Source organism: Bombus flavifrons, chromosome 11 (assembly GCF_040668555.2).
Source record: "Bombus flavifrons isolate JBK064 chromosome 11, iyBomFlav1_principal, whole genome shotgun sequence".
Taxonomy (NCBI): domain Eukaryota; kingdom Metazoa; phylum Arthropoda; class Insecta; order Hymenoptera; family Apidae; genus Bombus; species Bombus flavifrons.
In genome coordinates, this window is record NC_138452.1 from 7,889,905 (window position 1) to 7,914,409 (window position 24,505).

The 24,505-nt window shown below is 31.2% G+C and overlaps 4 protein-coding genes and 1 long non-coding RNA gene across 16 annotated transcripts; 3 read left to right on the forward strand and 2 right to left on the reverse strand.

Moving 5' to 3' along the window:
• Positions 1 to 279: 279 nt before the first annotated feature.
• On the forward strand, positions 280 to 8,045 carry LOC138185127 (F-box/LRR-repeat protein 3). Of its 11 annotated transcripts, XM_069123833.1 has the most exons (8): positions 280 to 435; positions 542 to 626; positions 2,996 to 3,197; positions 5,995 to 6,184; positions 6,331 to 6,550; positions 6,767 to 7,012; positions 7,257 to 7,505; positions 7,633 to 8,045. In XM_069123833.1, the coding sequence occupies exons 4-7, from the start codon at positions 5,995 to 5,997 to the stop codon at positions 7,426 to 7,428; spliced, it is 828 nt and encodes a 275-aa protein (XP_068979934.1). In that variant the 5' UTR covers positions 280 to 435; positions 542 to 626; positions 2,996 to 3,197; the 3' UTR covers positions 7,429 to 7,505; positions 7,633 to 8,045. The 11 variants fall into 11 exon arrangements, with proteins under 11 accessions (XP_068979934.1, XP_068979936.1, XP_068979926.1 ...); XM_069123835.1 differs by lacking the exons at positions 280 to 435; positions 542 to 626 and adding an exon at positions 1,610 to 2,138 and having other exon boundaries at positions 7,613 to 8,045; XM_069123825.1 differs by lacking the exons at positions 280 to 435; positions 542 to 626 and adding an exon at positions 1,610 to 2,138.
• An 818-nt stretch (positions 8,046 to 8,863) lies between these two features.
• Positions 8,864 to 12,477, reverse strand: LOC138185126 (transmembrane protein 185A). Its single transcript, XM_069123824.1, has 6 exons — positions 12,216 to 12,477; positions 11,287 to 11,632; positions 10,917 to 11,216; positions 10,714 to 10,837; positions 10,172 to 10,399; positions 8,864 to 10,105 (listed from the first exon to the last, which is right to left on the reverse strand). The coding sequence occupies exons 1-5, from the start codon at positions 12,251 to 12,253 to the stop codon at positions 10,185 to 10,187; spliced, it is 1,023 nt and encodes a 340-aa protein (XP_068979925.1). The 5' UTR covers positions 12,254 to 12,477; the 3' UTR covers positions 8,864 to 10,105; positions 10,172 to 10,184.
• Positions 12,478 to 13,036: 559 nt separating this feature from the next.
• RpS3A (ribosomal protein S3A) lies at positions 13,037 to 14,998 on the forward strand. Its single transcript, XM_069123838.1, has 5 exons — positions 13,037 to 13,190; positions 13,645 to 13,748; positions 13,969 to 14,291; positions 14,543 to 14,704; positions 14,779 to 14,998. Exons 1-5 carry the CDS (start codon positions 13,129 to 13,131, stop codon positions 14,929 to 14,931), a joined length of 804 nt encoding a protein of 267 aa, XP_068979939.1. The 5' UTR covers positions 13,037 to 13,128; the 3' UTR covers positions 14,932 to 14,998.
• A 229-nt stretch (positions 14,999 to 15,227) lies between these two features.
• LOC138185122 (putative fatty acyl-CoA reductase CG5065) lies at positions 15,228 to 22,661 on the reverse strand. Of its 2 annotated transcripts, none has more exons than XM_069123816.1 (9): positions 22,494 to 22,661; positions 18,954 to 19,216; positions 16,946 to 17,109; positions 16,725 to 16,860; positions 16,459 to 16,658; positions 16,137 to 16,389; positions 15,859 to 16,049; positions 15,485 to 15,742; positions 15,228 to 15,415 (listed from the first exon to the last, which is right to left on the reverse strand). In XM_069123816.1, the coding sequence occupies exons 2-9, from the start codon at positions 19,167 to 19,169 to the stop codon at positions 15,280 to 15,282; spliced, it is 1,554 nt and encodes a 517-aa protein (XP_068979917.1). In that variant the 5' UTR covers positions 19,170 to 19,216; positions 22,494 to 22,661; the 3' UTR covers positions 15,228 to 15,279. The 2 variants fall into 2 exon arrangements, with proteins under 2 accessions (XP_068979917.1, XP_068979918.1); XM_069123817.1 differs by having other exon boundaries at positions 22,490 to 22,661.
• On the forward strand, positions 17,104 to 19,225 carry LOC138185130 (uncharacterized). Its single transcript, XR_011174540.1, has 2 exons — positions 17,104 to 18,186; positions 18,330 to 19,225. It is a non-coding gene; the product is annotated as an uncharacterized LOC138185130 (long non-coding RNA).
• Positions 22,662 to 24,505: the final 1,844 nt, after the last annotated feature.

The window sequence follows — 24,505 nt, forward strand, 5'->3', positions numbered from 1 at the left end:
GCATTATGGCGGTGAAGTAATTTAAATGAAATTACTCGTTTGATTAATTTTTAAGATTCAATTGTGTGTAGAGTAGCAAAAATATTTGTGAGAGAAATGAAAATTAATTAAATTAAAGAATGTACCCATAAATATTACGTTCCTGAGCATCGTAATCATTCATTAGTCATTCTCATTTGGTCTAAGTTACACGTTCTAACTCTTTTCTTTTATCTTCATCTTTTCTACGTATTCTTGTTTTCAAAAAAATGTTCGATAGTGACTGTATCTTTCCGCTTCTACTGGTCGTTTGAAACGCTATTAGGTTTTCTAAGTAAATTAACAACTCATCTATAAGACGTCATCATAACAAATAAATTATATGAGGCGTGATATTAATTAAACGTCACGAATAAATACATTACATGTATCGTGACGATCGCAATTTTAGATAAAGTAATTATTAATAATGAAATTAGTAATTCTTGATCTTCTTATAAAATTCCCTTAATATACCATTATTATTTATCAAATTCAGTAAAAGCCATTTTGTTGTTTACAGGAGATCTTTCCAGATCTTCGTAAGATAAGATCCAATAAAAAAGAAGAGATACGCTTATTCATGTTTTGTGTAATAAACTATAAAGGTAAACAATTACTTCTATAATATTTAAGATTTCTTATATCAGACAAGATAATGGCTAAAGTCTTCTTTTCAATAAGAGAATAGTAATTTAAAAATACTTTAAATGTAAAAGAAAATTTCTGAAAAATTTTTAAAAAAGAACTATTAAAATTTATTAGCTTTGTTGTTTTGCTTACTCTTCTTCGCGTCTGTGTCTCTTTATGCATACTCTCTTTTTTTATACTCTGTTCATAAAAAGCGTGGAATACACATCACGTAGTAAAATCATATTCAATCATCATGTCAAATCATCAAAAATGTATTTAAACACTACTTATATTTTAATGATATGTATTTATTGCAATATAAGATCCATTTACTAAATTGCGATCTAATTTCTTTTTAACTAATTTGTCACACGCTAACTTATCAACTTTCAAGAACGTTAAATTATCAAATTAAACAGGTCTATCATAATTATATCGTAAGCACTTTGACTTTACATTTCATAAAATTTTAGAATCTACGTAGAAGAAATAGTATTGGAGAAATATTAATTCCCTTTCAGAAGGGTAATGTTAAAATTTAGATGGAAAACAGATCGCGAATGAAACGCTGCGTTAACGCAACATTAGCCGTCAGAGGTCAACACAAAATTCCATACAAAGCGAAAGTATACTTTTCTATTCGATTAAACTCGAAAGACATCGTTCCTATATTTTTCAAATAATTTGTTAGTCATTAATTCCTAACTTTCAACTCCTAAAAACAATAATCAGGTCCGGCATTTTCCCAAAATAGAGATACAGAAAGAACGACACGCAGCGATGATGACGCATATCGGGTGAACGATACATGTATACATGGGATAGCCATGGGCGAATGCCTATGCACATACAGGTATCAATACGCAGGGTACACGTGAGCTGTGAAACACGTGTATCTATTTCAGCTGCCTTTAGCAGTGTCGCGTGCGTCAGGCAGAACACCGTAGGCGCAGTGAGCAACTGAGCACAGTATTAACTCGAGACCGGTTTGTAGGGACGTGCGTTTAACGAAAAATATCTACTAAAACAAAAAATTCTATCGGTCTCGAGAAGTCCGTTATAGAGTTACCGCGTAGAACTGGAGATTCCTCAACGAGAAAAACGAAAATACATACATACTTGGCAAATTGGTATTTGGAGAACATTGCGTGTCGTTTCGCTTCGACGTACCACAAAACACGAATATCTGCGTATTAGTAGGTGTGATCAATTATTGGGCAAGCAATTCGGACGATTCTAAAGGGGGATATGCGTAGTAACATGATGTTGAAATTCGACGGTCAGGTTGCAGGATTCGCTGCGTAACGTTCCGTGACAAGGAAAGTTGTAATACATAGAAATAGTTTTTTGATTGGAAACGGCGAAGCGTTATTAACGATCGTAGCAGTGCCGCGTGAACTGGACCAGATCTTGATTCGTTGACTGGCTACCTTCTCCCACCAGAGTTCTTGAAACTGATCTTATGAAGTGAATCTTTAGTGTTATATGTACTTACTACTTACATATGTATACGATGACACGCGAAAATTTTTGAATACTTAGCACAGATATCTTGTAGGAATATATTGTACATGTTATATGAAATATTTTGGAATTTCCTCATTCTTCTTCTTCATTAAATTTGAAATCAATTTGAAGTTACGATATATTTAAGATTAAAAGAAAGAATTAATATACGATATGGACAGCCATTTGTGCTTAATGTACTGAATAATTGAATATTTAAATACCTTTGTGATCTCTGAATTATGATTATGATGTGATGTATATATTTGTACTAAATATCTTGTAGCTATTATATAGGTTTTCAGATTCTGAAAATTTAAGATCAGTCTGAAAATGTATATAAAAGTTACTAGATATTTATTCCATACATACACTTCACAAAGATGTCCAGAATATTTGAACAGTTAATTATTGATTATATTACTAAGCTACAATATTTAATGAGACCATCTTTTACGCTAACTACATATATTTAAGATCACAATTCATGCTATATATATTCGTTTTTTACTGAATGTATTTTTATAATAAATGACTGTTTCATTAGAATGTTAATGAAATCTCGAAACGTTTTTATATAACATGTATAATATTCATATTCATAAAATGTTTCTATATCAGTGACAGGTATTTGTATTTCATTTGTATTCAATGGAGAAAAGAAATGATAATTGTGATTTCATAGAAAAATATATTTTCCGATATAGTTGGCCAGATAAACTAGATCCGTGGCCAGTTAGCGAAGCAGTGCTTGGTGTAATGAAGCATTACTTGGAGAAATGAGTTCATTGTTCAGGTGTATGACGACAGTGTGTTAACAATACGCGTGCTGTTTCAGGTAACAGTTTAACTGACGGGCAACCGAATCGAATGCTGGCGGCGAGCCACTGCAAAAGTAAATGGGTTTCGCTTCCAAAGAACACGACTCTCCTCCGCAAAGAGCTTTCGTTCCATCTGTCAGCTTGTGTCCCGCGATTCGCGCTCACTCGCAAATCACCGTTCTTAAGGAACGTAAAATTCAGTCACAACCGGGATAATAGGTAATGTTCTTTATATCTTTTTATATGTAAATATTTTTTTGCATTTTGATCTGTATAATTCGAATTTTCTAGAACACTGAATGATTGGTTGGTGTATGCATAATATGAAAAATTGTAAATTTAAGCTTAGGCTTGAGCCTCTTTTTTGTATATCGTATCAAAGATGGACAATTTATTATCGATGTTAGATACATTGATCGAATGCTTTGGAATAACACTCTTTAAATGGTACAACGTTACAATTACGTTGGATGAAACGGTAAACTGTTTAGTAGATTCGTGCAGTAGCACTTGTTATTTAATGTCTGCTTAGAACTTACCGCATCGCGTATCGGGTAAAATATGACGAATTTAACGTTTAACGAAGCTTGACTTTCACCGCTGTTACTTATATTTGTCGTTCTAACCATGTTCTTCCGACTAGCAGTTTTATAAATGAGTTTGTAAAGGGTTAGCTAAATTTATTCTGCATTTTCTAAGATTTGTACGTATCTATATTTTAAATAATTTTAAAAATATAATATAATATATAAATCCAGTATATCAAATAAAATGTATAAATTGTAAAAAATATAGAAAAAGTTGCTTATTTTCTTACTGGATACTATCGAAAGAAATATAATCTTTTTAACAGGAATAAAGAATGAAGTGTTTAAACAAGTATTTGATAAGTAAAGGCAATCGAGTAGGTATCGAACGATGTTTAATTAGTTAGTCATTTATATCAGTTTCCTTTCTCTTCGTGATACACGTGAGTCGCAAAGGAAAACACGTGCATGGTCTACTGGGAACCGGCAACAGTCTCTGCAAGTCCATGACCTCCTTTTACAGATTACAAACGTTTTATTAAGCCCGCAAAATATTTAATATTTCAGCACAAATGCGCATCAACGCAATGATTATGTAATTATTTATTTCGTTTGATTAATATTCGTTTCATTTATTTTCATTGTTTCTCCGATCCAGTTATAATCTTTTTTATATATTTTATTTTTGATAATGTAAATTCTTTGTTCCTTTCTTTTCTTCTTGACTGTCAAATGTCACAGAATCTATCGAATTCCGCGTCATTTTTTTACGTGTAAAAAAACAAAGAATTCTCCACAAATTCACTGAAATATGATATTATTACTAAGTAAATCGTTATTTCTATTTATTTCTAGAGAAAATTCTGCTGGAACGATAAAAGATCCTCGTGGACCCAAGATTTAGGATTCTCAAAGAAAGAATTAGAATACTTTAGAAAACTGAAGATTTTGAATTCTCAGAGAAAGGATTAGTACTCTTTAGAACACTGAAGATTTAGAATTTGATATGCGTATACTTAACACTTGACGCTGAAAATTTCCTGCTGTCCTGTCATAGATTCTATTATAAACATACGCTACGTCGTGCTACTTTGAAAAAAGAAAAAGAGTAACGAAGAGTTATTTAACTTGACTAGCAGTATCATTTATCAAACTGGAGATCCTCTTGATACGGGCAATGCACGTGATCCGCAAACGCTAGCACGTGAATAGCAATATAGCTAGAGGTTAAGGAACATTTAAAACATTTTACTTAGTCCATGACCGCTTTCTATAGCTATGTAGCGATCCTTTTACCTGGGTATACGGCTCAAAGTATATACAGACTCCTTATAAAGTTACCTGCGGAACCTAGTGCAACGGCGCATACCTAGCACGTGCATGTCCTAGTCACAAGCCTCTCCGTGGTCCCAATTCGATCAGTGTTTTCTCTTGCACAACGATTGTAACAGCCTTTCCAATCGTCCTTTCGCTTTTTCTCACCGCTTCCTGCGGCGGAGGCCGTACGAACTAGCTCTCTTCAACTATGAGTCGAAGGTATTGCATTCCTCGGCGTAACAACTTTGTCCGTTCCACGAGTTCCTGAAGAATCATAGTAGCGTGGAGCCTATCGAGGCTGTCTGCACGCTAATCGGATACTCATTGAAAATTTTGACCGGTTTATGGTTTCTGTGGCTAGTATAAGATTAATTATATCAACTGTATTGGTGGTATAAAGAAAGTGTGCAAGTTGTGGAATTTTTTGGAAACTTCCTTTGGAATATATATTTTTTTAAGGAACAATTAAGGATTGTTATACCGGCGAAAGTAAGATCTTGGGAAGAACTAATGGGATGGAAGTAAATATAGTCTGTAATATAAGATTGTGAACATTATGCCTCTGTGAAAATTAATTCTTTTTATAAAAAGATTTATAATATCATAGATTGATGGTACATATAAAAATGTGATACACTTTTACTCAATAATGGGCTCAACCGTGTACGTTATTATCATACAAATGTCGCAACTGGAATGATATAATGTTCACTGGTGATTCCTCTTGATAAAGATGGAACCATCTATGAAATAAAAGTGTATTATTTTTGTAAATATATATTGCACCCATTTAATCATGTGTTATAGATTGTAAGTCTTTGGGAAGGACTAACGATGGATTGATTTACATATGTTTCGATGGTGTAATTTGATTAGGATGTTGAAGTTGAACGTATTACGGAAATTATTGATAATTATGATAATTTTTGATAAACATATATGAAATTTAATGGTGAAATGAGTAGGGACGAAGTGCGCTGATCATTGTGTCATTTGATTGATTAAGAATACTAAATCAATTCAGTGGTGAAGAAGTACCATTTTAAATCTTTGCCATAAGTCCTGACTAGATTTCTCTATTCTAAAAGAAACTTTTATTTGGAGTTTAAAGAGACATTATTAAATTTTTTAAGTTAATTAATTAATTTTTCTGTTGGAATGTTTGCTGATAGATGCTGGCACTAATGAGCACTGCAAAGCCTGATTTCTTAGACATCGACAATGATAAGTTCAAATCTATCATGAAAATATCAAACAAAGACTCGATCGAACAAAGGAAGGATCGTTCCGGAAGCGATGAGGACTCTTCGAAAACTTTGCAACTTCTACGAATTAAGGGATTTCCTCGATTGTTACCCGAAGGTTTAACTCACTTTCATTCTACAAGAAATAATCCAATGCTTCCTAAATTTCATCTTGAAAAAATTCAGCTCATTCGATGTTAATAATAACGTTAACGATTATAAGAAGTATGATAAAAACAATATGATATCAACAAATTTTTGCAGGGATTAAGGCGTTGGTCAATTATTGTCGATACCTGCAAGAGTTGTCACTGTCCTATTCATTACTTAGCGACGAGTTACTATTAGCTTTGAGTTCTGAAAAACAGGTGCAATTGGAAACCCTGCGATTGGAAGTGCATCCAGAGACAAAACCACTTCCGCGAGTCAGCGATAAAGCTTGGTTTACCTTTTCCAGTCATTTGCCCAACATAAATCTTATACTGTGAGTACACGTTATATATTTATTTGTACCGTAAACGTTCGTTCTTATGTTAATCCTTCAGAGCATCGTAACAAAGCTACAATATTTAAACAGATTAATATGGGATACATTATTTCACGATATAAAATATTTTTGTATAAAAGGAATATCTAAATTCTATCAGGTACATTGCGGTATATTTATATTATGTAAAATGTGAAATTCACTGTAAATTAGATTGTCCTATATGACGAGCGAAGACGATCAGAGTCCATTATTTGCACCGTACGTTCCTATAACGCACCTATACTTTGGGGAAGCGCCGTCGGAAGCAACCGTGTTACGTATTGGCTATCAGTGTCCCCGGTTGATTGAGCTAGTAATTGCAGCTTATGGACCCAGTTTACTTGATCACGTATTACTCTCTGTCGCTCAAAGATGTCCACGCCTAAGCGCCGTGGGTTTGGGTGATTGTGAAATCACGTACGTAACACATTAATTAAATTTGTCTATACAATAAGCAAATGCTTAAACGTAACGAATAGAAATAACAAATTTTATATTGCGAAACATTTTTTCAATTTTCCAATATTTCTAGCTATTACATTATATTTTTAAATCTTATATTATTTACTTCTGTATTATTATATTGTAGTTTCTTTTTAGTCAATCCTAATTAAAATAAAATAATTAAACGACGATGATCTGTTTTCCTTAACATGTTTAGTTGCTCAGGATTGTTGGAATTTGTTACACTGTGTGCAAAACGTTTGCGGATATTGTACGTTTGGGAAACGTCATTGATAGAGGATTCCGAACTTGACGTCGCAAAAGTATCAAAGAATGTCTCATTGCTCCTTGGTCGTACTTGGGTACCTGAATATATACCATTATGTTGAGACTTAATGACCGACGCAATTTATTACGATGCAAATACACTTAGTGGCCGACAATAGTTTGCGCATGTACCAAAAATGTGAGTAGATGATAAACGGGACATTATGGATATGTATCCATAATTGTCGTCCATTCCTTACATTAAAAAAAAAAAAACAATGTAAAAAATCATAATTTGTAGCATAGATATTATATGCATATTATAGGTTTCCAATAATCTTAGGATTGATGTTCACAAAAATGCCTTTCCGAAGACCACAATGTTAATGATTGAGATAAAAAGATGTCCACACTTTTTGACGCATGAACGATCCAACACGTTACCGATTGATCACATGCGATTCATACATACAAAAAACAATACCGAAAAAAATCTCGTATTGTAAAAATTGCTCGTGTCTGTTAATACCAAAAATATAAACTTTATTATATTATAATGGTATCTCTTGCGTGTAGTGTATATAAAATAAAATAATACCACTACATATTTAGCAATCGTCACGCATGATAGATATATATAATACATAATAATTAATATAGTCTATAATGTTATTGTAATACAACAGAGTATGTACATTATTTCTACATTATAACACAATAAATCATTGGGTATACGATATCTCAAAATTTTGATTGGGTATACGATCGGGTAATTACGATATCTAATAACGTTAACAATTAATATCCTTAATATTTACTTGTTTTTCAATTATTTTGTTTCATCTTCTTTTTTTTTTTTACATTTTACTTATGCTACTTTAAAGATGCGAGGCGCTCAGTCTTGTATTCCAGCCGATATATCCAATCTCTTGTCTCATTAAGGCCGATTAAAATCTTAACGTTTCGAACAATTTGCAAATTTCAGCTAGGTTTATGATAAATTATATTTTAATTGTAAATAAGAATCTGCGTCGCTTTTTATATCGTAATAATTCTTATATTATAATACATAACACGTAGATCGTGTCGAACAAATATTATACTTTTATGTACATTATAACATTTTCAGTTTTCAATGAAATAAATAGCAATTTAAAAAGGAAGGTGATAGAATTTAAATTATTCAATATGTACCACCAACATGCTATATATTTGTAACATCATCGATTATAAAACGTATTTATTACTCATTAGCATCCGTTAAGCAACTGATAAATAGTAATCGTACTCAAAATTAATTTAATATTTAAAGTAACAGAGCCCTTTGAACACGCTTATATTACATATTAAAATGGTCTCTGATAATATTAATATAAATATTTTTATGAGAAATATTGCGAAACTTTTAGGAACATGTAGAAAAATTATTCTAATGTAAATGTATGACTTTTGTTTTTTGTTCTATATATTATTAACAGACTCGTCACAGATGTATGTTTAAAATTTGTTATTAAAATGAAAATTATTCGAAAAAGGGCTCATAAATATAATAAAACGTTTCCAAGAGAATAAAAATAAAATGTAATTAATTTTATTATTTTTTCGTGTAGTCAACAATTTTTGTTCATTAATTGTGACAATCTCTTGAAATTTACTAGACGAATAATACAACCATGTCTTATTCACAATACAAATTTTGAATATTAAATAATGTAAGATAAAAATGGTAATCTTTAAAAGAAAATGTAAAACATAATGCAAAATCGTAATTATTCATATCGTTCACAGCTTTACTCGTTTTTACTTTCTACTATTTATGTTATCTTTATATATGAGTATATATACATACAAATTTTTTTTGCAAATAATTCAATGTTGACAAATTTTATGTTAACGAAAAGTCAGACAGTTACACATTAATCAAAACTTAGCTATATACATAATAAACTTCCTGGACATGACCCGTACAGTGCTAACAAATCCTAAAACTTGGAGTATTATTTACATGAAAGATTTTCCTTGGTAACAAGCTTCAAATGTACATTTACGACACTCTGCAGGAAAATCTATTTAAAATATAATATATTACAAATTAAGCTTAGCCCTGTACAGATCACGATACACTGAGGTTTAGTTTCAATTTTAAACACAGTTCACAGTTGCATATAAAACATATCAAAGATATTTTTAATTTTTTTAGCACCAGTTTAGGCATATTCACCATTATTTTATACCTACTACTTTTGGCAAAGTAATAATAATGCTACCGTTACGTAAAGTTTACGAATAACAGGCTTAATAAAATAGGTCGGCAATTATCCTATATCATTATAAAGGAGCAATCAAACAAATGGACGGGTTGGTTGCTTATTCTACGCATAATTTAAGTGTTTGGATAGACATAAAATTGATGCAGCTTTAAGAGACAATGATTTTGAGCACTGCGACTGCTAAATTTGCTCTAGGGGCATTTCATGTAGATGCATCCAATATTGAACTTCCGCGTGATCTTTAAGTAGATCGTATTAAAAAACCTTTCAAGATCTTTTCTACCAAATCTTTATAATGATCATGTAAGGCTTAAACCCCATGAATAAAATGGGTAATATAATTATGATTGCCTTAGCGCACAGTATGTTTAACAATAACAAGACTTTCATATCGTACCGAAAATAACAATTTCCCACTTTTTTTTATAATTCTGTTATTATTTACGCACCTATCCATCACTTGGTAAGATATCGCATCTGGTATAAACCAGTCATATGGATAAAAATATTTCATATATCCGAATAGACCCTGTAATATAAAATATTTCTTTTAAATTGACATTAATTATCTATATCTATGTATATTTATGCATACCTAAACAATATAATCAATCCGGCATATCGATAGAAATTATAGGTACAACGGGTTTCATTAGGTCGATTTTTTTAACGTATTTTTCATTCTTTTCCGACACCATTGGTTGGTCTGATGGTGGTTGGTCCTGCTCACTTCGTGGTTGATAAGAAATATTACCATATTCTTGGAGCAATGGACATAATCCCAATAGAAAATGACAAAAATCTTTCCTAACACCAAACCACCCTAGAATAAGTAACAATTGTTTCTTAACACTCTGGGGATTGTATTATTCGTATTATTCAAGCATGTAATGTAAAAACACATTCATAACATTTTGTTTATAGCATCCATTGCTTTTTTACTGTTTTATTTAACAGTAGTTAACATTTTTATAGGATATCATATGAAATACATAAGACGTGAATTCACGTCTCCGGTCCCCAACCGTTGGAGAAGTAAAGACGCGAATTCGGTCCTTAAAGTGTTAATAGTAATAATTTTATCATTTCAAGATATCTAATTTTATATGAAATCTATATCAGATATTGTTGTCTTACATATGTTTCCTCCTTTTGCCTCAAATGACATAAAAATAAGTGTTACATGAGATATTAAAAGTGGCATTACTACTGTTGTATAATTCAGTGAAATATCTCCATCTAATTTATTTGCTAATAGTACCTAGAACGAATAAAATCATAGTATTAATGAAATTCGCTAAGAAGAAAATTAATTAAAAGAAAATTATTGTAATTCTTACTTGGAACACTAGGACTGGAACCACAAGAGATGTATATGCCAATGCTGAGTACAAAGATGTTCGCCTTTGTCTGGCATTAATCTGTGGAGTTCTTAATAAAACAGCAGCAAACACTATTGCATATAGTACTGCAACTAAAGATAATGATAACAGTGCCCAAAGAGGAGCAAACACTACTTCCCAGCTCCATGTAATTATACCATCCAGTTTTAATGCTAAGAAAATAAATTGCAGAATATTTACTGCACAAAATAATTCAAAATCAAATAATCGATCGTGCTTTGCAGCCCATATACAAACCTAAAAATACAAGAACATTTTCTGTAGAATCAATCCATACCTTCCAGGTACACAATTAAAAATTACTTACAACTATTGATACAGCAGAGATGAAGATAAGTGGTATAAATACAAGCATCCAAAGGTGTCTTTCAGATTCTAATTTATCACATACTAACAATTCAAACATTAACAGAATCAAATGTAATGCCAATGTAATCAACATTGCTTTATAATGTATATAAGCATCTCCTTCCAATCTTGCATGTGGATGCTTCCACCAAACATAACTTCCAACAGTAGCACCCAAAATTACCATGCTTTTCCAGAACCATATTGGAGTAAATACAGTCCAATAACTCCATTCTATGAAACCATCCAAACGAAGTGCAAATAAGATTGTAAATATCATCAAACAGCAGTGTACCAAAAATTTACTAAAATATAAATTAGAAATGATTAGTATATTTTGTTGCATATACTTTCATAAACATTTTTAAAATTGCATAAAGAATATGTTACAGAGTTTTATAAAATTTATTATCAATTGTATTTATTATTTTAAATAATAGTTTCCAATGATTACAAAATATATACCATAAATAGATAAAATATTGAAACTGTATTACTTTCGATAATTTCCGACAAAGGTCAACAATCTTTCAACAATGATAAAATGTGTTGAATGAAGTAGCAGTTATTTGTTTAAAGTAACCATCTGACCCAGATAAAATGTGTATCTTAGACTAAAATTAAAAATATTAATAGACCCTTGATGCAAATTATTAAAAGTTACGTAAGTTTACAAATGAAATCATATAGTTTGGCGAAGAATATCGAATCAGAAATTAAACAATATAAATCTTTAAATGCATGAAATAACGCTCGATGTTTTAAACTATTTTGTATGTTCCAGTAAATATAAAATACCATTATATTACGGAAATTTATTATTAATTTGGAAATAGCATTTAAATTTTAAAAAATTTAAAGAAAGAATCTGCGTGCAATAATTTTTACCTTGGATTGAAATCCTGAAACAGCGTGTGGAGATTCATGATTATCAGAACGATTTTATAGGCCAACTACTTGATACAAGTCTTCGTAATGACCACTGCGTGCACATATATTCCGCTAAAAATCGTCTCATTTACCGAGGAAATTTATCGCGAAAAAAGACGAACGTTGAACATTGCATTTGCGTTTGATGAAAAAAAAAAAAAATAAATCCCACCGTCTTACATGCGAAAATTCGAATTGTACTGAAATTAGCCAAAGGCCAACAGCTGTCGACATTCGATATCTTAAGTAAAACTCAAACTTTAGCAGAAAACTTCGTACCTGTATGCACAAACTGCAATTATGCATTTATAATCTCCAATAGTCAATATATTTAATTGTATTTAATGTATTTAATTAACAGTTTAAAATAAGATTCCTTAAAATAAATCATAGATTATAGAAATAGAAATTTATTTTTAAATTAATCCACATTAAACTTACAACATATAAATAAACTTATATTATAATTAAAGCTTGTAAATACAGGATTATTTTCTTTAGAGTAAAATATATTTTTTATTCAATTTTATTGTTACTACGTACATATACCTTTATATATCCAAGTTTAGTATAATAATATATTAAAGTTGATGTTTAAGTAACAGTATTGGAAAATTCTTATTTATATTTATTTTTAATACCCATTTATTAATATTAAGGATTTATTTATAATAAATATATATAATTAGGCATTTAGTTTTTAAATGATTTTATATGATCACAAGTAAAATATTATTTAAAAAATTGTATTCAAAATAGAAGCGAAATGGCTCAACCAATCACTGTTCGTGTATACGCCGATAACTTATAGATCGCTCTGCCAGTTTCCGTTATAATGTAAGCGTGGTTCTTTTCGTGTGTAACGTTAGTCATGGCGGTCGGTAAAAACAAGGGGCTCTCGAAAGGAGGTAAAAAGGGCGTTAAAAAGAAGATGTAAGTAAATTATAATATTTCCTCGATGTATTTTAAATATCTCTTATGTAAAAAATGTAATTTTCTGTCTGATGTCGCTAAAGATGCTTGATATTGAAATAGATTCTCTACACGTAACAGTCAAATGTATGCGTATATTCCATGTTTAATATTACGATTTTGTTAATATTTATTCGTTTATATAAAAGATAACTTTAAAAGGTTGTATATTTTATCTAAATATAATTTTTAATTGTATAGTTGAAAATTCTAATGTTTATTACTCATTTTATTGACTTCTTTTTAAATAATGTTATATCAATAGAAATTTATTGAATTTGATGCTTTCAATGAATTCAACAAATTAAATTTTGAGTTAAAGTTTTCAAGTACCACAAAATTATTAAATTATAAGGAATTGTTATATCTAACCTAAAAGTTCAACCATCCTAACCTAACTCTTCTTTTCTCACAGTGTTGATCCCTTCACCCGCAAAGATTGGTACGATGTTAAGGCACCATCTATGTTTACCAATCGTCATGTTGGCAAAACGTTGGTCAACAGAACACAAGGAACAAGTAAGATATTTTGTGTTAACAAAAATTTTGCAACTCCAGCTCCATAGAAGTTTTATTAATACTTTATATGGCGTTTTATGTTGCATAAAGAAAAGCAGACACTTACCATAATATTATTCCAATAATAGTATTAAAATTAGTTACTGCTACAAATTTATTTAAAATATATTGTACAGTTTATAATGTTTTGTTTATTAATATTATGTTTATTGTTTTACAGAGATTGCCTCTGAAGGTTTGAAATATAGAGTATTTGAAGTCTCCCTGGCTGATCTGCAAAATGACGGAGACGCCGAAAGATCTTTCCGTAAATTTAGGTTGATTGCTGAAGATGTTCAGCATCGTAATGTGTTAACCAATTTCCATGGTATGGACTTAACTACAGATAAATTGAGGTCCATGGTTAAGAAATGGCAAACCTTGATAGAAGCTAATGTTGATGTGAAAACCACTGATGGGTATCTTCTCAGAGTTTTCTGTATTGGTTTCACAAACAAAGATCAACTGAGCACCAGGAAAACGTGTTATGCTCAACATGCACAAGTTAGTATTTATACAAAATAAACTTATCATGTTTTATCTGCAATATTTGCAACTTAAAGTGCATGAAAGTGGTATACACACTTTTGCGTTTTACAAAGTTGCATACAATAATATGCACTCACTTACCACATTACTTTTGGATTAGAGAGTAGTGATATTGATGTTGCAACATTTTTATTTAATATATATAGATTATGAAGTTATTACTTATGTATAAGGTTACTTATGTGTACGTATATTTTTATGTTTAGGTCAAGAAAATTAGACAGAAGATGGTAGACACGATTACAAATGACGTTACAAAGAGCGATTTAAAGGGTGTGGTTAGTAAACTCTTACCAGATGCTACTGCCAAGGATATTGAAAAAGCTTCACAAGGAATTTATCCACTACATGATGTCTATATCCGCAAGGTATATAAGCAGTTCTTGTAAGCTTAATATTTTAAATAGATTTAAATATAAATGAGAAACTTATTACACTACAGGTTAAAGTATTAAAGAAGCCACGTTTTGAATTGAGCAAACTCCTAGAACTCCACGGTGATGGTGCTAGTAGCAAAAGTGAAGAAGTGGGTGAAAGTGGCTCAAAGGTTGACAGACCAGAAGGCTATGAACCACCTGTACAGGAATCTGTTTAAGGGAGTAATTCTCTTTCAATATTTGATATAAATAAAAATCACTTTCCAGTAAGAATATCATTCTCTATTTTATTCTTTTTATTTACCTTCGTAATGCTTTGGAGAAGAGCATGTGAAATGATTTAATGAAATATTACTTTATTTGCAAACGTTTATTCAAAAAGTAATTGTATAATACAATGTCTTTTATGAACTATTTTAATTAATTAAAAAAAAAAGTATGGAACAGTAAACAAAAAAAAGGGAATTTATATTTGTTTTATATTTGTTGTTTGTTGTTGGGATTTTTATATTTGTTCGTAGAAAAAATTTAAATTGCTAAAAGTATTAAAAACTAGAGATCAGTAATTAGTGCGACAGAGTTCGAGTAACAAATAACCAACTCCCTATTAGCAGTGCTCTGAAACTTTCACTCCAGGATGCTACCATATAGATTAGTAACACGAAGAAAAGTATCTTCGTAATCACGTCAACCCAATACATGCTGCAACAGAAATATAAAAATTTATTAAAATTGATAGGATTTGAGAATCATTTCACAAATAGATCTTACATCCTCAAGTGTCTTCGAGCAGCTGGCAAAGTTTCCGGTGGTTCATTTAGAATGTAAATTCTTGCTGCTCGTATACATGTCTCGAAATATGCGTCTATATCCATGTCTTTCCCGTGTAGCTGATATTTCTTATATTCCACAGGATTAAGTTTATTCCTTAGTTCGAATATATTCGAATTGTCGAAGTCCCATTGGTTGTTGGCGTAATACTCGAATACTTCGAAACCTTTTTGTATTCGGCGTTGTACACGACACATACTGTTTATAGTAAGAGTTTTATGTCCTTTAATGTGGTCAAAGTGTTTTGATTTGCAAATAATTTAACATCTGTAGTTCAATAATTGCAATATTTAGATGTACTTAGGTATACTTACATTGGTTTATAGCCTGCAAGAAAAATAAGTCCGTCTATGAGGTATGCGGGTATCATATGAAAGAGTAGAACACATATATTGTGCATGAGTCTTGATTTTTTCATACTGCCACCTGGGTACCAAACAACCCCATTCAAAGGTACCTTTTCTGTTATTTTTCGACCTCTGGCAATAATCTCTGCCCATGATACCTAACATTTCCATGTTGAAACAAACTGAATTATTAACTACATGTATAAATCATTATCCAAAATTACTTTTATTAAAAGATAATACACCTTAAATTCACTGCTACTTGTAAGATTATAAACTCTCTTTTCATGGTCCTTGCAATATATAAAATTCCAAGAACTGGCAAGAATTGCATTTACCGCAATATCAACAGGAAGATAATCTGCATAACTACTGTCATTACAATACATTGTTCGAATAACACCTTTACCAGCACCAATTAAAAGTCCTGTGGGACCATTGATATTATCTGTCCATCCTGGCACTGGTTCTTTCCATATAGGTATAACTATACTTGGTCTGGGGGGTAAAATAATCTTCCATGATTAAAAATACTTTATACTCTGCAAAAATTATTTTTATCTATACCTTAATATAATTGCTGGAATATGTGGCATTGCTTCTTCAACCAAGCCTTCGGACAAAGCTTTGGTAAAGGCATATGTATTGGGAAGGTGTCCTAAAATTTTATCTGTCATAGCTTCAACTACATCATCATCCATCCATTCAACACATTTGATTATTTTATGAGGATCTGCAGGTGGTGGATATGGTTTCTCTCTTAAAATCTAGAAGAAAATTATATATTACTCCAAGTATATATTACCATAAATAAGTATAATATGTTATAGTACCTTTTCTTCAAGATGACAATATGCTGTACTGATATGAGCAAACAGTTTCAGATGTTTCATCTCCTTGGCTAATTCTAACATTTGCTTTGTACCACGTGTGTTCAGTAATACCGCTTTCTTCAGCAATTCATCAAATCTGTAACAGTTCAATGATTAAATCGAATATTATTTTCAAGTTATTTACACATAATCCAAATATACTTCATTTTGCACCACGTTACCGTACTGTGGCAGCTGCATGGTACACGATATTTATCTTTTCACAAAGCATCTTTCTATCTTCTGAGGAAATTCCAAGCCCAGGTAACGATACATCTCCACTTACAACAGTTACTGATTTTTTAAGTACCTCTGCACCCCTTTGTCTCTTCACTTTCTCAAAAAGCTAAAATAAATGATTTCTAAATCAGAGTGGAATTACATTTGTATGAATTATTTTGCTCAATTTATGAGACTGACCTCTTAAAATTTAAAGCTTAATATATCAATGGATTCATTTTGGATCCTTGGATTCTTGGGTCCTATCTTACTTTGTTCTACTTGTTAGTAAAAAATTAATGCAACGTTTGTCAGAAAATTTTTTCCAAATTCGAATACTATTGTTTACTGAATATTTTATATATAAAATTATTACTGAATACTATTCATTACATATGCTTCTACTATAAAAATTTCGTCTGTAACCAGTTTCTCACTAATTGATATATGTAATTCACAACTAAATTCTTTAGCCTATGTTGAGTGTACGTATATATGAATGTTAGAAAGGGGTCCAGAGGCCAGTAGCAGGAAAAATATGATATAATACACCAGTACAAGAAAAATAAGAACTTTCACCGGACACAAGACTTGATAATAATGGTAATAATAACGTTTGCCATCCTCTTCTCTATGTTATAGGGCCTTGACTTAGTTTCTCGGATTTTTGTCTCGTAACAAAACGCACCGCCTTACTTTTACTTACATGTGGTGAATTTCGTTGTTGGTAACCAAATCCACGAAAATTTCAGCGATTCACATTACAGTTATTATGAACGTAATTTCGAAATATGTTCCACTCCGCAGGAAATGAAGATGACTCGACGGATGACGAGTAATTTCTCTTTTTTTTTTTTTTCAAACATGACATTATAAGTTATACACAAAATATTTCACTGATTATTACGTGCGTTCTTTTATTTCTATGTTATTTACAACCATGTCATAATATGTGACCGATTGACTCTTGGTAATTCATATAAGTGAAAGAAGAAATCTTTCTTTCTTTCACGATGTAATAATAATTTCAGGAATGATGGCTGTAATTTCATTCGAAGAATATGCGAAGAACACGATTCCTTGCGCAATATCAATCATCTTGCATCTGTACAGATCAGATTCTTTCTCGTAGCCTTTTCACTGGTATATAATTTTCGTCTGCAGTCTACTACGTGACATTGTTTCGTCATAGTATTTAAGAAAGGTCAATGTTTAAGTAATATTTTCTTATTTGACAAAAGTAAATACATAGAGTATTTTATAATGTCTTGGAATTTTATTATTTGTTGAAACTTTAGATATTCCTACACAATCGTGTCTAAAAAAATTGTCTTCCTTTTCCAGGAGTGAAAACAACTTCTTCAAAGAAATTGCACACATCTAAGTCTATCTTTATCGCACAGGCGATACGTAACACTTAACTAATTAAATTTTCTCTACGTATTTGTGTTTGAAATATAAATTAAAAACAGTAAAATGTATATTCCTAACGCAACAATTGTAACAGTTTCTGAGGAAACTGGGATGAAAATGAGTTTCCATGCAATTTTAGCAAGACTTGCATTTGTAAATTTTTTAAATATCTTTTGAAGAGTATGGCAACAGTGGACTAAATATCTCTAGCCAAAAAATTAGGTCAGGAAGAATTCTCTTACGTAGAAAACGGGTTACGAGAAACCTGTTTACGTATACACATGTGGCTTAATTGCTTGTTCTTCGTACTTATGCAATATCGTCTGCATCGTTTAAATACATTTCGGTGTAAAATATTTGTTGAATGTCAATCTAGAATTCTATATGTTCGCTGGTATTGACTCTGTTTGAAAACATAGATTTGGATATAGAATGCTCGAATGACAATGTCGATTTTATTTATTCCATTAAAAAATTTAATTAACCAACTCAAATTAAGAATTCACAATCAACGAACACAAGTTAATTATATTTTACGCGACGAAAGAGATATCTTACCGGCGAATTGAAGATTTCCTCCAAACGATGTTTCGGATCTTTTTCCTTCTTCGTCCTGATCAACATGTAAATTTGTTTCGTGTTTTGTACACATCTGAGTAATTTTTCGATGACGACTTTTCCAAGAAAACCAGTCCCACCGGTGATTAGGATGTTCTGTCCTTCGAATGTTTCTGCTATTCTATCGGGGATGTCCTCCGTTTTTGATTCTGCCATTGTCTTGTATTTAACTAAAGTTTTCAATTTTGGCAAACTTTTGTTCGCTATATGCACAAAGAAAGGGAGAGACAAAATTATTAAATTTCGTTTGCAAGGAAATTCCTATATTATGACGAGAAATCTGGTATCGTCCAGTTTTGCAAAATTATGGCGATTTTTCGTTTGCTAGAAGCTCGTTTAAACAAAAAGGGAAAAATAACAAGTTACGAGTAGAAGACAATTTCCATGTCAGATTTATGTCAAGAAGTTGCAGAGATATCGCATATATATATACAAAAAATGGTGACATAAATAGTGTACCGGAAAAAAGAGTTGTACCACTGGAACGAAAATTGTAGCGTAAATTATAAATCACACGAAGGAAGCGGAGAAGGCGTTCTACGGCTGTCAAAATGTGTACTATGTGTACTAAGTTGTCACAACAACGTGTATTTTCCTTTTATTTTCCTATTCGTTCCCAAACTGTAGTATATTCGTATTCGTTCGAAATTCTACTTTCTAAAGCATGCCCAAAGCAGTGTCGTTAATTATTAGGAACGTGTAATACAATCATGGTATTTAATTTTTCAATAAAGCAGTATTTCGAAGGATACAGAGAAAGGGAAGTAATAGCCCCAATTTTGTTTTGTAATTTCACGTTCCATTCTTTTGGAGTTATTTTTTTGTTTTTTATTTAATTAAAAAATAGTAATCGAGATAGAGTCGAAATAAAAGGAAGAATTACGCCATTTGTTAAAGTATTAATTACAGTATTTGGAAAAACATCGCAAACAAATCTGCGTGTTTGTAGCGCACCGAGATTCGTCATTGAAAATTACAGTAATATATCTTAACTTCGCACATAATAACTCAGTTATGTTACTGCTTCCGTGAAACAAATGACAAAAAGAAGTCAGACAGTTTGCATGCGATCATCAAATGGGGATGTCAAGACAATGAGTATCGAATAATTAGAGTAGATTACAGAAACACAGGTTGACTTACGAAACAATCATAGCGGAGAGTGTTCGTGATGAGACTAGGCAAATGATAGGTTTTCTAGGTTGATCTACATGTAATCCGATTTTTATATAAAAAAGCATACGGTGTCATTTATTCGAATGTTAAGTTCACGCTATATCTTTGTATTATTATACGCTTCTGTGGCTTAAAAATATGAAATATAATCGGGTGGTTTTCCGCAAAAGAAAATATTCACAAGACAAAATCAAATAAATTACGTTGAAAGTTTTGCTTCTATCCTTTCAATGTTATCTACATTTGCTTAGCGACTATTAATTATGACACTCAGGTTAATGTTTAAAGCAATGAGTGTAACAGATCCTTTCAAAATGATCCCTGTATAAAAGAAGGAAAATTATGTTTGCAGAATCTTTGGAAGGCGATGTTGCAATAACTTTTACGACGATGCAGAGACGCAACAACGTATTGACAAAGAAACTGAAACGTATGAAGCTTGATTACTTTAGAAAAAAGAACCTTGGCAATAAGAGGAATGGTAAACGTCTCGCTTTCTCTGTTGAGAATTCTTTTCTTCTTTCTTCCTCTGTTGAGAATATCAGCTTCTGTTTCGTTGCTCTTGACAAAACGTTTTGTAATGGAAGGACCAAAAATTTCTAATTCTCAATTTTCAAAACGACATTGATCGTTACGTAATCGACAAAATAGCATCGATCAGAAAATACGTAAAAACTCGCGTCTTTGGAATTTTCTGTTACCCTGAGGTGTATCGTGATATAATATGTATCGAAATATAAATTCCTAAATCATTCCATTGATGTGTCATTCCTATTCATAGTTTCACGCACCTTTCAAATTCTCATACGTTTCGTAGATACTGGACATTCCGTGTTAATCATGGAAAATTAATATTTGTTATTTATTAACGAGACTGCGGATTTTTATGTATCTATGGGGAATCTAAAATTGCAAATGAAATAAATTTCTACTTAGATTTCGTCTAATCAGGTTTATATAAGTAGAAATCTAAGTAAAAATCCGCAGTTCATTGATAATTGAAAAGGTACTAATTGCATATTTAGTCATTTTTTCAGCACTTTCAGCATTCGTCGCTTTGGCGCTTAATAAGTACTTAACATTCAATATGCTCAGGTACTTGATGTTTGACACTCATTGCCGGGACTTAGGTAATATTTGATACTCAATACACGTTAGAGATTCTCAGTAATCTTTACTCAACACATCTCGACACATCACATTGGATATTTACTCTGTGATACTTACAGGCACGAGACACTTCACATTGTGTACTTAATATTCGACATTCAACATTCGGTATTTATGAAATATTCAACAGCCAAATCGATGTATGTACTTAACACTGATATCGAGTACTGCTGATAATACTGATAATTACTTAATCATACTAAGATAAGTACTTAATACACAATATAAGGCAATGCAAAAAATGCATTAGTCTAAAAGTAACATTTCATATCAAAATTAACTGTAACGTTTCAACTACTACTTTATATCCACGCATTTCCAGTATTCCACATTTGGTATCTTGCTCTGTTCGGCGCTTAATACTGACAAGACTATTCAAGTATATAACATTTAACGCCAGATTAGAACCGAATATTCTGTATTTTAAACACATAACTTTTTATAGTCAGTGTACAGATCATAAATTTGTTTGTAACTTTAAAGTTCTACAATACACATATACGTTGAATCACTCTATTCCACGTTATAAAATCTCGGTCACTATTACGTTCGAGTATTGCTTCACTTAGAAAGTTTGGCATTCGTTAGTTTTTAGCAGTTACGATTACATTTTTTTTTAAATTTACATTATATGTCAGACATTGATCAATTAGATATCATATCAATTATATATCATCGTGTGTACCTATTTCTACTTACTCAACGTCCATTTTCAGAAAACAGAGATTTATTTCTAACACGAACTCGTCTTATTACGAAATACACCGTTACGCAAAAAGAATTAATAATTTTGAAAATATAAATGTAACTTGCCAATTTGAACGTCGGTATCATACTCAACTAATTCTTTGCGTAAATTATATAGAGCACCGTAATATGTATAGGATGTACGATAAGCGAAATCGAAGCTTCTTTACTTCGTTTTATCATTCGAAGGAATATCAAGATAACCTTATATAAGATAAGGTAAGACATAACCTTTGCGTGTAATAATAAATGTAACTCTTAAGAGTTATTCTGTAGTGACGAGTCACTGTCAAAACATATTATGTGAGTGTACATTCGAAAGGAACAAGCAAAGCAAAAAGGAAAAAAGAAGAAAGTCATTGGTTACAATGTCAAGCACTTACTTACAGAAATGCAAGAAAATTCGTCTTTATCCGAATCCTTTGTCGAATACGAGTGGTCACGAGTGAACAATTGGAGAACGGAACGAAACGAAACGAGACTCGAAGAGTGACCGGCTACAGTCGATACGTGTTACCTGAACGGTGAGCTCGGTATAAACTGAGAAGGCATAACGTTGGCCCAATATTTCCTTGGACGATCATCGATGCAGCCCCACATTCAGTTTTCTTTGCCTCTCCCCACCTTTATTTACAAGAATAGCTCAATATTATCCAACTTTGAATCACGTAATTGTTCGTTTTTTTTTCTTTTTTTTTACATTTTATCATACAGTTTAATCGTTCAAAATTATATTATGAATGTGAAATATGGATTGAATACGTTGTTCTATGTTTTACCACACAGTCAGATCTGTAGAAGCATTTTATGAATGTGAGATACAGATTGAAAAAACTAAATCAAGAACTTTTTGAGATAAGATGAAACGAAGAATTGAAAGAGTTCGTTTAATGTGTAATCGGTTCTGTTAATTCAATTATTAGATTAGAAAATACACTGATTATCTATGTACTTACTGATATAAATATTTATAATATTCGTGACTGAGTAAACTATATTCTAAATTATGTATATTATACGGAGTGCCTTGTAGTTTAGTATACGAGTTTTGCCAGTGCTTTCTATGGATAGGTAAAAATATGTAAGCATTTTGCACATATCAGTATGTACAATGAACACTATGTATCTTGTTTTGTCCTGAGCTAAACCGAGAGATGTGTATTGACATCTATCTATACATGTCATATCTCATATTTTTGTGGTAACTTTCTAGTGAAGCACCTGTAAACTTCCTGTTACATGACGCTTTATTCTTATACGTACAGAACATATTGACAAAATTTCTACAAAATTTCAAAATTTCTGTGGGACAACCTGTATACTTTAGTCTATATATACATGCGTGATTACTTATAGATCCTTTCTTTTCAAGAAGTATCTCGATTATGTTATATTATACGGATTGTACGTTAATGTAGCAAACAGGAGGGAAAATGGATTTTTGTATATTTTGTATATCTATGTACGTGCCCCGAGTCTTGTCAAATTGTCTTTACAAGCCCTTACGTAACTCGTGAAATGAGCTTACGCTGGAACCTCTCCTTCTTCAGTTGTTTAGCTTGATATTAGTCATATGTAATTTCAACACAGGGATATATTGGATGCACGCTTTTGTTAATTTATATATATATTAAAAAAAACTACTATAAGAAAGTATATGACTCGTGCTGAATGTTTTATTTAGGATATTTACTAATTGAATTTTTAACTAAACAAAGTTTTGTATGTATATTTCAATTTATTATGACTGGATCCTTTAAAGAATTTAAATAAGCAAAGTAAATTATATTCATAGAAAAGTCCTTGGAATATAGATTTAAGATGGTAGTTTAATTATAGTACATTGTTAGTTTTCCGAATACAATTGTCACGTTGTTGCTCGTTGTTATTATTCTACTACATTTTTATCATAGATTATTTCGAAAATTTTGTATTATTACAGTAGAATAATTTAAACAGTGATTAGTTTTCTTCGTGTCTGTTGTTAAAATCCAATATGTCTCGTTAAAAGTGAAAACAGTCATGATTTTATTGAAGCAGAGGGAATCTAATTCCCGTGTATGTTGAGGATATTTCGAAATTCTTTGAGAACCAGAATAACGAGTGGCAACCGGAACTTCATTCATGGCAAATGAGAATTATCTATAAATAACAAGAGGTCACCTATTTTCCTTAATTATATCGATTAAAGATTCTGTATTCCCTAATTTTTAATTACAATTCTTTTCGTATATTTACTTGCTTCACAAATATATTTAATCGTATACTTGACACAAATCCGTAAATAAGTTATTAATCTCTCACATTGAATTAAAAGAGGAAAAGACAATTTGTTACATCTTATTTTTCATCTTTTAAAGTTTTTTCTGTTTGAAGTGCTTGTTTATAATGTTTTACAA

Coding starts and splice junctions, on each gene's coding strand:
- LOC138185127 (XM_069123833.1), top strand. CDS start 5,995: ATGCTGGCACTAATGAGCACTGCAAAGCCTGATTTCTTAGACATCGAC. Junction 6,185..6,330: donor TCCTCGATTGTTACCCGAAG/GTTTAACTCACT, acceptor AAATTTTTGCAG/GGATTAAGGCGTTGGTCAAT. Junction 7,013..7,256: donor TTGGGTGATTGTGAAATCAC/GTACGTAACACA, acceptor TAACATGTTTAG/TTGCTCAGGATTGTTGGAAT.
- LOC138185126 (XM_069123824.1), bottom strand. CDS start 12,253: ATGAATCTCCACACGCTGTTTCAGGATTTCAATCCAAG. Junction 11,217..11,286: donor TCTCTGCTGTATCAATAGTT/GTAAGTAATTTT, acceptor TTGTATTTTTAG/GTTTGTATATGGGCTGCAAA. Junction 10,838..10,916: donor TTCCAGTCCTAGTGTTCCAA/GTAAGAATTACA, acceptor TATTCGTTCTAG/GTACTATTAGCAAATAAATT.
- RpS3A (XM_069123838.1), top strand. CDS start 13,129: ATGGCGGTCGGTAAAAACAAGGGGCTCTCGAAAGGAGGTAAAAAGGGC. Junction 13,191..13,644: donor AAGGGCGTTAAAAAGAAGAT/GTAAGTAAATTA, acceptor CTTTTCTCACAG/TGTTGATCCCTTCACCCGCA. Junction 14,292..14,542: donor GTTATGCTCAACATGCACAA/GTTAGTATTTAT, acceptor TTTTATGTTTAG/GTCAAGAAAATTAGACAGAA.
- LOC138185122 (XM_069123816.1), bottom strand. CDS start 19,169: ATGGCAGAATCAAAAACGGAGGACATCCCCGATAGAATAGCAGAAACA. Junction 16,390..16,458: donor ATTCCAGCAATTATATTAAG/GTATAGATAAAA, acceptor TTTACCCCCCAG/ACCAAGTATAGTTATACCTA. Junction 15,743..15,858: donor CTTGCAGGCTATAAACCAAT/GTAAGTATACCT, acceptor TACTATAAACAG/TATGTGTCGTGTACAACGCC.